The 13,662-nt window shown below is 34.1% G+C and overlaps 2 protein-coding genes across 2 annotated transcripts; one reads left to right on the top strand and one right to left on the bottom strand.

Moving 5' to 3' along the window:
* Positions 1-391: 391 nt before the first annotated feature.
* Positions 392-757, top strand: LOC107846485 (REF/SRPP-like protein At1g67360). The gene has a single exon (XM_016690867.1). The coding sequence runs from the start codon at positions 392-394 to the stop codon at positions 755-757; it is 366 nt and encodes a 121-aa protein (XP_016546353.1).
* A 1,486-nt stretch (positions 758-2,243) lies between these two features.
* Positions 2,244-6,507, bottom strand: LOC107848122. The gene is made up of 3 exons (XM_016692805.2): positions 6,358-6,507; positions 5,762-6,054; positions 2,244-2,556 (listed from the first exon to the last, which is right to left on the bottom strand). The coding sequence occupies exon 2, from the start codon at positions 6,033-6,035 to the stop codon at positions 5,763-5,765; it is 273 nt and encodes a 90-aa protein (XP_016548291.1). The 5' UTR covers positions 6,036-6,054; positions 6,358-6,507; the 3' UTR covers positions 2,244-2,556; position 5,762.
* Positions 6,508-13,662: the final 7,155 nt, after the last annotated feature.

The raw sequence follows: 13,662 nt of genomic DNA on the forward strand, positions 1-13,662 counted from the left end.
GGGGGGGGGGGGGGGGGGGGTGCGAAGCAGTTGTTTCATTAGCTACTAGGATCATGTGATTGGAATCTGATAGGACTTAGGTGGTGTGCGTTGAACAAAGTAGTTACAATAACTTGCAAAGATCTCTAAGATTTGTTATCAGCTACTCAAGAGTGCAATTTGCATTTTCGCAACTGGTTATTTCACCTGAAATTAGCTTCCTGGAATCTGATTTCAATTGGAATTAGTTGTTCCCTCATTGGGATAATGATAGTATAGTCATGTCAAAGGAAAATAAGATGAGCACTGTGTAGGACATTGTATTTTGATTTCCTCATTTTTGCTTCCTTATCAACATAATGAACGTCTTTGGCTATCAGGTGGATAATGGAAACAACAAAATTTGATGAACATGTTTCTCCTTTGGCCAAGAGGATTGTTCAAGGACGTACAAGTTGCTGGTCCTCGTGCAGCTATCTGTCATGCTGGTAAATTGTCCAAGATATTAGCTACTAGTCAAGTGGCAGTGCTCTGTTGGTATCATGTCTATATCTGTCCACCGTTTCATGGAATTGCACAGATGGCTGCTCCTACAGCTGCTCACTGGTCCCAGAAATATAATCAATTATTTGGTGTCTTGAAAAAGAAAAGTTATAGTATTGTCAGCTATATCCTTTTGATACCTGTTGAAGAAATCTCAAAGGCATGCAAACAGGTTGAGACTACTGCAACAAGGAAAGAAGGTGCTATTTCTTCGAGCTCAAATAACTCTGAATGAGATTAAGATGATAATCTCAGTAATTCTGTTAAACCCAATGCTTCTGCAGTGCTTGAGAGATTTATTCAGTTTGAGTGAGACTAGGAAGGTTGGGGGTTCTCATTATATAAAGTTAAAGAATACCCTTCTGTAGCATCTGATAGGTGAGATTATGTGTTTTGCATTCTTCTTGATCGTGTTGTTGATGTTGTAATGGTGTGTGTGTATATGCAATACCATTCCATGCATAATGAAAGCTTGATTTCTTCAAGTTTATCAATTTATTTGTCACTGGCAACTCAACGAAACACCCTTGCCTGGGTTGAATTCTTGTGAGTTTTTACGACGTATGCTATGTTGGTTCCTGCTTGCAGAAACATTCTCTCCCTCGATGCTGAAAGTTAATGCATTGTTCACCGAATGTATGACAATGGCAATACTTTTGCAAGTAATTTTGGTCTATTTATGTTGTTGCTTATGGACTGATCTTTTGGATTCCAATCTGTTGTTACGTTCAAAAGTTACTGTAATGGACACAACTCACATTAGGCAACACACTGGATACCACATGAAATTTGGGAGTCCACAAACTGGAATTTATCAATCGTTCCGGTAGTAGGATAATTGACTGAAAATCTGCCATGTTCTTAATCAATAATGACTGCACGTGCTAGCAATAGCAAGGGTATAGTATGATGCCCATGTCCTAATAGAAGCAAGTTGGCAATTAAACGTAGTATATACACTGTTTCATTTTACTTAGCCCATATTTAGGGGTGGGCATTCGGTTTGTTGGATTTGATTGTTCAATATCGGTTCGGTTTTCAATTTTTGGATTGACAAAAATGACAACCATAACCAATCCAAAATTATTTTGGTTTGGTTCAATTTTTATAAATTCGGTTTGGTTATTTCAGTTTTAAAGTAAAGTAGTGAGCATTTAAAATTGGTGATTTTTCTAAAAAAAAAAAAAAAAAAAAAATTCAAACTTATTTTTCACTCTCAAATACAATTAACTCAACACGCATGAAATAACCATAAATATCGACCTCGTTGAGTCGTCATTGTTGGCGTGACGGCAGTGGCGGCACTCAACAGTGACTACCGACGATAATGAAAATCCAAAAAAAAACTGTTTAACCGAATTTCTAAAATTTAAAACCAAAAACCAATCTGAAAAACCAAAAAAACAAACCAAAATTAAATTTCGATTTAATTTTTCAATTTAAACTAAAATACGTCCAACCCTACCCATATTGACACACTTCACTTAAGAAAATATTTATTGGGGATTCTATTTTATTGAAATAACCCTAATAATTATACTTTGGAAATCTAAATTTGATTACTTATACTTGGCTAGTCATTACTTGGGTAGTCATTTAATGATGAGGCCGGAACTTTGAAGAAAATGACAAACTTCACTTAAACTATCAAAAATTAGAAAAGCAAATTTAACTAAGGGGCCAGCAAAAATAAAACGGAATTATAAGTTAATAGCAGCAAGTGATCTGTACTATAAGTTCTGATAAACGATTTAATGAAGGACAAGTATCTTTCAGTTATTTTCTACATCACACAACCTATGCTGTACAGACATACAGCACAGAGAGACATTGGGTTCTTCAAACTTGGGTTCAAAACCATAAACTGCCAAAAGCCTTATTACAAAAGGTTTCGTTTCTGCATAGATGAAGCACAAATATTCATACAAATTATTCCATCCCCTAGCCAGCCATAATATTCATAGAAATGAGATATTACATCAGCGACTGGTGTAGAAAAACCTCAACCTTCTTTGGTAGCCTCTTCTGCCTACACTGCATGTGAAACAACATATAAACTCAATTCACTGGTATTCACAAATAAGTGCAGCAAAATCTATTATGTGGCAAGAAAATACACGTTCTTCGTCTTGACAATGTCACCACACAAATTTAATGAGCAGAGAAGCAATAAACTGTCCCTAATAAGATCAAGGTAGGCTCAAATCCTAAAGTTTGGTCTAAGGTCAATGAAATTATAGAGCAAAGATCAACCCACAGAAAGGTTCAAATCCAATAGAGCAAAACGATCAGGTGGCTGATATCTAAGTATATTCTAGTAAACTTTTGGTTTGCAGAGTTATTGAATACCTGTACTCGTGGGAGGATACATGTACCATATGAAATAGTCGAGGTGAACTCAAATAGGCTAGAAACTGATGTCATTGGAGAAAGGATTAAGGTAGACTCAAGACTTTTTGTAATGCATTTTTCTGGACATCCAATTCTCGCGTTCTTGACTAAGCAGGAGTTCCTTTTCTATTCCCACAACCAATTGATGGAGTTCCTTTTCTATTCCCACAACCAATTGATGGAGTTCCTTTTCTATTCCCACATACAGGTGTTCTGAATATTTATAGTGAGAATGATGCAAACAGTAAAGACGAGATATGGCTATAAACAATCCTGTAAAGAGATATGTTCGGTTGATACAGAAATTTTAGTACAAACAGGAAACTTCAAGTTGACACGTGCAAGAATGTGGCTACGAACGGACTACAGTATCCAACTGATAAAGAAATTGAAGTACGAAGCAGGAATAGAAAAAGCTGAGTAGGCCCACTAGCAAATTCCCAGAGCTCCATCTTTTTGATAACCCCAGAGCTCCCTTTTTCTGTAGCAGCAGCATCCTCCAACCTTAATGGAGGTAAATGATAAGACTTTTCGCTGAAGATACTTTGTATTTCCAAATGTAGTCAATGACTTGTCTGATTTATTCTATAGAAAGAATTAGTTTCAACAACTTTTTTTTGTAAAATGAATATAAAAAGTTTGTTTTAAAATATATAAAGTCTGCCACCTATGTAATCGCCTATATCTAATAAATCACTTGTCAAATCAGAACAGTCTATTGGAAAGCACAAATTGCAAAGTTCGCATGTTCTTTTGCAAAGTTCGCATGTTCTTGAAATCATACCTCTAAACTAGGAGTTCTGCAAGTGAGTGAAGACAGTGATAGTATGAAAAAAAAACAATAACTATACTCAGCAGTGCTTTGGAAGATCTATTCAGGGAGGAATTCACGGTTGAATCACAGAAAATTCATAGTTGAGTGTTGATGTTGTACCTCCTTGGTTAACACTGGCTTACGTGTGTTTACTGGAGATAGTAATAGGTTGAAAAGATTACTGAGTACTATCATTTATACATGGGATAGAGGAAAGAAAAGGAAGAGACAGGGATTATCTTGGAGTTGAGAGGAACCAGATGGCAAGACTTTGTTGCCCAAGGTAAATTACTTCTCTGCATTTTGATTTGATTTAATTTACAATAGCTATTTCTATATTTTGTAGGAAAAAGCTATGCCAAAATGGTTGTCAACACATACATCAAAAGGAATGTCAATGAATAAAGCATAAATGACTAACTCAAAGAACATTTTTAAGACTGGCTGATCTTATCAGTTCAGTCCATTCCAAGGAATTGTGAGGGTGACTCTATCAAGATTTAGATTGAAATTAGAAACTAAGGTGTGTGACAAGCTGCAGAAGAAAAATATGATAAATATTTGCAAGATGCAAGAAGACGTTAGTGGAAAACGGGGAAAAAGATGCAATGAGGAAACACATCTTGCCTTGCCTAGCAAGTTGCCGAAAAAGATTCTTTTATATTTACCAAATATTCTCAAGGATTAACAATTTGCACAAACAGGCTTGAGATAATAAAAAAAATATGGGTAGTCTTAGCTTACTTGAGACTTGAGAGTTAGATCTGGTGAAGAGGACGAGTCCTCCAAGAGCCAGAGGTAATGTAGCTCAAAGAGGCTAAACTGAACTGTACCACTTCCTTTACATCTCAACCAACAACATACCCAACGCAATTTACAAGTGGGGTCTGGGAAGGGTAGAGTGACTTTTCTATCTCAAGCCCATTTAATATATATAATGTTATTTTTTAAAAATATAATAATAATAATAATAATAATAATAACATAACATTTTCTGCAACTCACCAATTAATGCAAACTCTATTCGTTATTGCATTGGTTTTACTTTCTTATCTTCGTGCATCCCAAAGCAAACCTCTGATCCTATTTCCTTCTAAAATTTTACCGCATACCTCAGATCCTAATTTTCCTCCAAACCTCAGACGCACATCTTGTTCTCCATTTCTCTCTACATATTATTACAACAACAACAACATCCCCAGTGAAATCCGACAAGTGAGCTCTGGGGAGGGTAGGGTGTACCCAAACCTTACCACTACCTCATGAAGGTAGAGAGGGTGTATCCGAAAGACCCTCGGCTCAAGTGTAGCAATTCCAAGTACAAAGGAGAAGGAAACAGTGTAGAAAGTATAGCAACTAACAAGGGAACCAGTGCAAAGTCTACAAGAAAGAAGCAAAGTCAATAATGTGGTAATCAGAACACAATAATCAACAGACTATTACAGATCTCACAACCAAGGACTACAATAACATGGGTAGTACAACGACAAAACCTACAAGCCTAACTCTTCGAAAAGCACGATAAAACTCCTACCCTACTAACTTTCTACCCTAATACACGTCTTCCACATCCTCCTATCTAAAATCATGTCCTCGGTAGCCCAAAGTTGCGTCATATCCTGTCTAATCACCTCTCCCCAGAACTCTCTCCTCAAACATACTATATTCAACCTCTCGCACCACCTCACTGGAGCATTTACGCCTCACCTCTTCACATATCCAAACCATCTCAATCTCGCCTCTTCGCCTCATCCCAATTTCTCTCTACATATTAAAGTGAGAAACTTATAACTTTTTAAAATATAATGTATGTATTTAATTAATATTATAAAACTTCAAGAAGTGTGTTGTAAGTTGCAAGCGAGTGGATTACTAATCAGATTAGCATCATTAACGCTAAACCAAAACCAGCAAACAATCACATAGATGTACCACAAAACTGTCCAAAAATCAATGAAAAAGTCGTAAATTTCAATAATAAAAAAGCTTCCGTAAGGTATAAAATATAACTCACACCAAAATGCAGTTAGTTACCTTAGGAGGAGGAGGAACCATCGTTAAGGAGGTCATCATAGGGATCACGGCGGCCAGGGGCTTGGCTGATTTGAGGGTCCCAAAATAACTGAGCATTATGCCTATCAAATGTCCAGAAACCATAAGGACGAATTGGATAGCTCCACATCTCCAATGTTTTTTTGGTCCTCTCCTTCGTTGCATACACATGTTCCCTAAACTTCCTATCCCTCTCCATTGGATCCTCCATTAATCTTAATATCAAGTTCTCCGCAAATTCCATTATGAATCCCATCCCCTTTTTTTCCTTTTTCCTGATTGAAATCCCAAATTAAACACCAAGTAAGAAGAAGAATACCCTAATAAATAGTAACAAATTATGCACCACCCAAGGTGTAACCTAGCGGTCAATGATGTAGATTGAGTCTCACGTTCAAATCCCAAAAAAAGCAAAAACACTAGTGATTCCCGTCAATTCGCACAGGCACCACGGTTATAAAAAGAAAATAACAAATTAACTCAAATAAATGAACAATTCATACAATAAAAGTTCAATTAATTTTGGATTAAGATGTCTTGATATGATTAATCAGATTTAGCATTAGATCGAAATTTACCTTTTGCTGGTGTTTGATTCAGAAAATCGACGAGGCTGAAATGTGGATAAAACTCTGTTGTAGACTTGACGATCTTATTGGCAGATCCACAAGGCCCGATGTGCCACTAATTCCTTATTGGGCTTACATTTAATTTGCTAAAAATTATGTATCTATAATATATTAAAAGCCCGAATACCATTAGAAAAGTGATTTGAATTTTTTACCTTCATTGAAAGACTTCAGTTTAGATAAAATTATCTTTTTCCTTTTTCTTATAATTAAATATAGCAATTATTTTCTACAATTAAACTATCCAATTTTGTCCAAATTTCTTATTGAAATAGTCATCCTTTTCAAATAAAATTTTTTTGCCCAAATTTAAATTTGATTTTTTTCAAATTTGTGTTCTAAAATTATTTTTTTTAAAGATTCTCTCAAGATTTTTCACAAAAAAAACTGTCGCATTTGCCTACTTTTTGCCATAAATATTATTGCCTTTGCCAATTTTTTACCATAAATGTTATATCATCATTTTCATCTGTTTCATCTATTTAAACGCTTGTTATTTTTTATTACAAATCAATTGCCTCAAAAAGAGTCACGAAAGAATTGAATACATTGGTTGATTCTTATAAAATTAAAGGTGAAGAAAATTCAATGCCTCGACCTTCATACCCATTTGTGGAGTTGAATTTTTACGAAATCTTTTGCTTATATACCTTTTTCTTTATCATATCAATTAGCAATGTTGACGATGAGATAAAAAAATATTTTTATGACTGACAATTGTGTTGGAAGCTTCTTTGTTCAAAAATTATGTTCACTATTTAATATTATTTCGTTGTTTGAAAGCTGCAAAAAAAGATTTTATATTAATATAAACTATTATGAATAGATAATCACATCTGCAGATCGACATTTCGTCAGAGGTAAACTTCTTCGTCAATCCTTTATTTTAATCATGACACTTAATTGCCATATTCATGAAGCTCTTCTCTTTTTGATTTGGCATTGCATGTCTTTTTTATGCACTTTAAATATATTTAATTTCATGCCTCATTTCATCTTTATTAAAATTGTAAAATAGTGAAATTATAAGTTTTTTTCTACCGAATACACATTGAAATTGAAATAGACATTTGTGACAAAGTGATAGAAATATGAGATGTCAAGTCATTGAAAATTAAGATGTTGCATCAAAGCGTTAAACATAGAATTAAAATTATAAAAATACGTCGAGTAAGCAATTAAGCAAGATTGTCCAGTTAGCACAACACTTACCTCTAATTCTTTAAAATTAAATCACAAGGTAGATTTGTGTTATGAGACATAATCTAGAGGGTGAGTGAATAAATAAAAATGATAAAGGTGGTCCAGACGACCAAGCCTCTTTTAATTTTACATGACCTCCCTCGTTTGTCCCAATCTAAAATGAATTTTAAAATTAAAAAGTTCCTATCCAAAATACAAACCATAAAGTTAAGAAAATAATAAGACAATATATTTCAAGTTGCAAAAGAGTATTCTAAAGTAAAACAGAATTCAAAAGAATAATAATTCTTAACACAAAAAAAAAGGCTAAAGATCAATCTAAATATTACTGATCGACTTTTACGTCCTTGATAAAATTATAAAGTAACGATAAAGTATATCCTAATTTTTGAATAGATTTTTCAATTTATATATGGTAAATTAATAATTCAAAATTTTATTGATAAAATTATAACCTATATCTATATTTATACTATATTTAAAAGTGTGAAGGGCCTTGAAAGTACCAAATTTAAAAAAAAAATTAAATAAGTAATCAAAGATTTTCTAAAGATTTAACTTTAAAAATAAGAAAAGATCTTAAATATAGAAAAAATAAAAAAAATCGTACTACAAATATGATTCAAATCGATGTGTTTCTCTTAACCTCTAGCAGCAAGAAAAAAGGTATTGCATTATAAATGAAAAGGTGACAATTTGATAAATACATATTAAAGTGTGAAGGATTTGAACTTTTTGCACTTTATTAAAAGTCTTCACAATAGGCAACATCATCTAATTTTCAACAATCAAAAGTTACACATGCGGCTAAACTAGTAAATAACATAAATACCAACTCTTTTGAAAGTAATTACACTTTCTTCCACTTTTTTAATTACTTTACTCTCTTTTCCTATTAATATACATAACATAGCCTACATATACATAGCATTCTATGTATATGTTGGGATTTTTGTAATATATTTAGGGAGTTGGAATATTTTGTTATATTGAAAACATAAGTTGTGTATTTGTGTAATTTTTTTAAAAATTATAGGAAAAAAAACGTATATAGCAATTATTAGATAGGAAATTACAACTTATAGCATAACTTTCATTTTTTCAAGTTGTAGCAAATCTTATAAAAAAATATATTTTTTTTTAAAATACAAAAAAGTAATTACTAAAAAAAAATAAAGATTTAATACAACTAATATTCAATAATCCTTCCTTAAATATAGTTATCCTTAATTATTGATATCAATCCACCCTAAATTCCTCTAACCGTTTTACTTTTCTCCTATTTTAATGCTCCCATTAAGAGTTTCCATCTTCATACACTACCTTCTTTTTATACACCAATTAGTCATTCCAGTCATAAACACTTTAATGAACAAGCACGATCAATATGTCTCCATTTAATCAATATGTCTCCAAGGGAGCACCACTTGATTAATAAGATTTTAACCCCCATTTCCTTAATTTGTTTGTGATTGAAGCGCAGTAAGAGTTGCGTACATAGACATGAATATTGTATTTTAATATTTTTTTTGGTGCTCATTATTGTTGTCTTTCTATGATTGTTGGTATGAACAAAGTTTAGTTTTTGTATTTAAGCAGTTTTTTATTCGGTGTTATGCAATTTAACAGTTGTTTTGTATTTCACATCGTTGAATGATTTGGATATCAATTAAGTTTGTATCAACCAGATTTACTGCAATTTTTCTTTACCAATTGTGATTATTTTTTTCAATATGACAGATGACAATGTTCATTAAATCTTAATTTAATACAAAAGTAGATGAGATAGAATCTTGATTAAAAAAGAGAAGCACATAGTGTATGAAATGCGTATATAAATTGGTATCACCTAAATTTAATAATGCAATCCATAAATATCAATTAATAAAACTTTTATTGTTAAAGTGGATGCTTGTGCATAAGTGTTGGAGCTGTTTTCATGCAAGATGGGCATCTTTTGTCGTACATAATTCAAGCACTTAACATGAAACATCAAGGCCTTTCCGCTAATAAAAAGAAGCATATTGCACTATTAATGGCAGTGGACAAGTGGAGACATTACCTTCACCTCACCATTTCATCATTAAGACTGACCATTTTAGCCTCAAGTTTCTGCAAGAATAGAAGATCATAACCACTTTGCAGCACAAGGGTTTAACCAAACTCATGGGACTTAATTTTGAAATTTACTATAAAAGGGTGTAGAGAACATAGTAGCTGATGCATTATCAAAGGTGCAGGAAGGCTCTTCTTCTTCTTCTTATAATATCATATCACGGGTTCAACCTAAATGGGTAGAGAAAATATGTAGCAGCTATGTCGGTAATCAAAAAGTAACACAATTAATAGCCCAACTATTGGTGGATCCTACTGTTGTCCCTGATGTTACTTTGAACCAGGGTTTGTTGAGATACAAAGAAAGGATTTGGGTGGGCAACAAGACTAATTTGAGACACCAGATAGTGCATCACATCCACTCTACTGGATTAGGAAGACATTCAAGTGTTTCTGCAACCTTTCTGAGAACTAAAACTGTATTCTATTAGCCAAGTATGTCCACAGATATCAAAAGATAGTGTTGGAATGTGATATATGTTAGTGGTTCAAAGATGAACAGGTGGCCTATCCAGGTCTTTTATTACTATTTCCTATTCCTGATAAACCTTGGTAACACATTACTATGGATTTTGTGGAAGGACTACCTAAGTATGAGGGAAAAGATACAATTTTTGTAATTGTAAATAGATTTAGCAAATATATGTACTTCCTATCTTTTGCTCATCCTTTAACTGCAGCTCAGGTTGCTAAGGCTTTCATGATGCATGTCTATAAACTGCATGAATTACCTCAAAGTATTATCAGTGATAAGGATAAAATTTTCTTGAGTCTATTATAGAGGGAGCTTTTTAAGGGTCTCAAAACAGAGCTGAAATTTAGTTTAGCTTACTGTAATACCCCGAGAATCCCAACCGATAGTAGAACCATGCTTCAAGCTCATGAGAAATAAATTTTATTTATTTGGTAGTTTTATGATCAAGTTTGATGTATATTAATGCCTCAAATACGTCCTAACTATTAGACGAATCAAAACATTCCTTACCGATTGAATTCTTAAGAAGGATTTTAGTATAGTCAACTTCAAACGAGCATATCTTTTGTTATACTATGAATTTTGATCTCATGACCCACGAACAAATAGATAATTGAATTATCTTTCTAATGATATCAATTTCGTCAAAATCCGACACCCGAGCAAGAAGTTATGGCTTTGCAAAGTGGAGTGCATTGCCTAAAAAATCACCTACAATGGTTATGCCATAAGGTGTGCGATGCACAACTTAACGTATGCCATAAGGTGTGTGACACATAGCCTAACTTAGGCCATAATTTGTGCGCCGCACAACCTAGTTTACGCGATAAGTTGTGCACCACATATCCTATGGCCTAAGTGACTTAAATATTATGTTTTGACCTAGATCAAGGGTGTTGAAGTCATTTCACACCCCTAAACCGTCCCTAATCACTTCAAAACGTTTTGTGAGATATTAAATGAATAAACTCCACTCTCTAAACTTTAAGTAATCAGTTAGAACCTCAAATCTCTCCTCCATTTTCAAGAACAAAAATCCAAATATCATCTCTCAAGAATCAAGAAGTTAAGCTCCAAATTTAAAGTTATCTACAAGAATTCTTTCAATCAAGCTTAAAAGTCCAATCTTTCAACAATTTCATCACCATATCTCTTATGATATTGAGCAATTATAGCTTACAGAGGACATGGCCCTTGATAGAAAGGTGTGTAGGACGCGAATTAGGGTAGAGGGTTAGGGGGTGGGAGTAAGACGGTAGTTATAGGGGAGTGCTCCTTTGGGTCTGGATTTTCTAGTTCGTAGTGTTGGGGCTATCGTTTGTGAGGTTAGCGGTGTTGGCTTTTTTGCATCCCGTACTAGTTTATTATGCACTTATCTTTTATGTTTGTTATACTATTAGTTTGTTTTGTGTACCATACTAGTTTGTATCCGCTTACTTTTTGTATTTGTTATACTGTTATTGGTCCTAAGCCGGGGGTCTATCGAAAAAAGCCTCTCTACTTCTCTTGAGGTAGTGGTATGGTCTGCGTACACTCTACCCTCCCCAGACCCCACTAGGTGGGAATACACTGGGTATGTTGTTGTTGTTATTGTTGGAGTTCCTGATTATGTGTTGTTGAGTTCAAATTCATGATCTAGACTGCAAGTTTTAAGAATTTATTTCTAGAATGTGATGAATTGTGCGATGGTCATGATAAATCTCCTTTAAGTTGCATGTTGGTTGATGAAATTACGATACTTAGGTGTAGTATTTGTTGTATAACCAAAGCATGCTCCCCATATGTTTGATAAAATGCTTGTGTGAAGGAAATAGGGTCATTATAACATGTTGACAAGAAATTTCCAATTATGTATAAGTTCATGCATGCCAAGTGTTTGTTGAAAAGCCTTAGTGAATGAATTCTGACATGTTAGCCTGAAATCCCCAATTATGTGCACTTGAATGCATGTTAAGTATTTGGTGCATTCCTTATTGAATGAGTTATGAGACAATAGCATGCCTCTCTATACCACTATATGTTTAATATTTCTAAGTGCTTGAAGAGATGCTTTATTGAGTATATGGTGAATGATAGTCTATTGTTATGATGTTCAAGAGTGGTCATGACATACTATTTATATTATCAAGTCTTGGGAGTATTTATACCCGATAAATTAGCTGTTTGTCTAGATCCAGTGTCTGTTTCATAATAATCTTAGTCAGGCCACGATCCTTAAAACTCAGTCAGTTACCGAACATAGAAAGACTCAGTTATCTCAATATCATTCTAAGTCCAGTTCAATATTCAATTCAGACTTCAGTAGAATTCAAGTACTCAATTCAGAACTTAGTAGTATTCAGTCAGATAACGAAATCCAGTAGTATTCCATCAGTCTTTGGATCCAAGTAAACTCAGCTAGATCAGTCAAGTAACATGATCAGTAATACATTCAGCTTAGTCTAGTACAGTTTAAGAAAAAGAATCAGTTCAGTATCTTTCAGTTGGGAGTAGGATTCAATGCCGAGCGAACCTAGGAATGGGGGCCTACCCGTTAGAAAGGACTGAGATCCCTAGAAGCAATACCTAAGTTCCAAAACTATGTAGCCAGTGTAGGTACGAGATGTCACCCATTAGATAGGACTGGCATACTCAAGGATCACCCGTTAGATAGGATTGATCTCAGGGGTCACCTGTCAGATAGGACTGACTCCATAGAAGTTATCTTTACTCGTGGCACAGTACTGACACCCTTCCAGCTGGGGTTACAGGTTGGACCCCATAAATTAAGATTCGGGGCCTGTTGTTTAGATGACTACTTCCCATAGTCTCAGATTCAGAATCAGTCTCAGTAAAAGAACTCAGCTCAGTAGTACAGATTTAGGACTGTTAGATACAGTCAACAATTAGCATATTCAATGGATCTAGAGATCACCCTCTAGATTGGACTGATCTCATACTAAGTTAAATTATCTTTATTATCAGTATATTCAGAGATCACCTGCTACATAGGACTGATCTCAGATTCAGTTAAGCATTCTCATTATAATACAATTTAGAGATCACCCGCTAGATAAGACTGATCTCAACCTCAGTATTCGGTTATTAATATTAGTAGATTCAGTTATTCCATATCCTAGTATTAGTAAGCTCAGATGTCAGTAAAGCAGCATTCGGAACTTAGTATTCAGTATCACTATGATTTTAGTTATGGTTTATGCATTCATGCACGTATCCTTATTTAGTATACTCAGATTATTTAGTCAGTATTATTCATGCATATAAACCCTTCCATTCAGCCTTATCTCATCTAGCCTACCAGTACATTTAAAGTACTGACGCATACTTTTTTCTTGCGCTATGGTGTCTTATACCATAGGTTTAGAAGCGGGAGAGCCAGAGCACCCTTAGCAGTCCAGATTCAGTCAGCAGTGGTTAATAGCAGTGAGTCCTCATCATTCGAGGATGTTCTATTATTTCAT

This window comes from Capsicum annuum, chromosome 11, assembly GCF_002878395.1.
Source record: "Capsicum annuum cultivar UCD-10X-F1 chromosome 11, UCD10Xv1.1, whole genome shotgun sequence".
Classification (NCBI taxonomy): domain Eukaryota; kingdom Viridiplantae; phylum Streptophyta; class Magnoliopsida; order Solanales; family Solanaceae; genus Capsicum; species Capsicum annuum.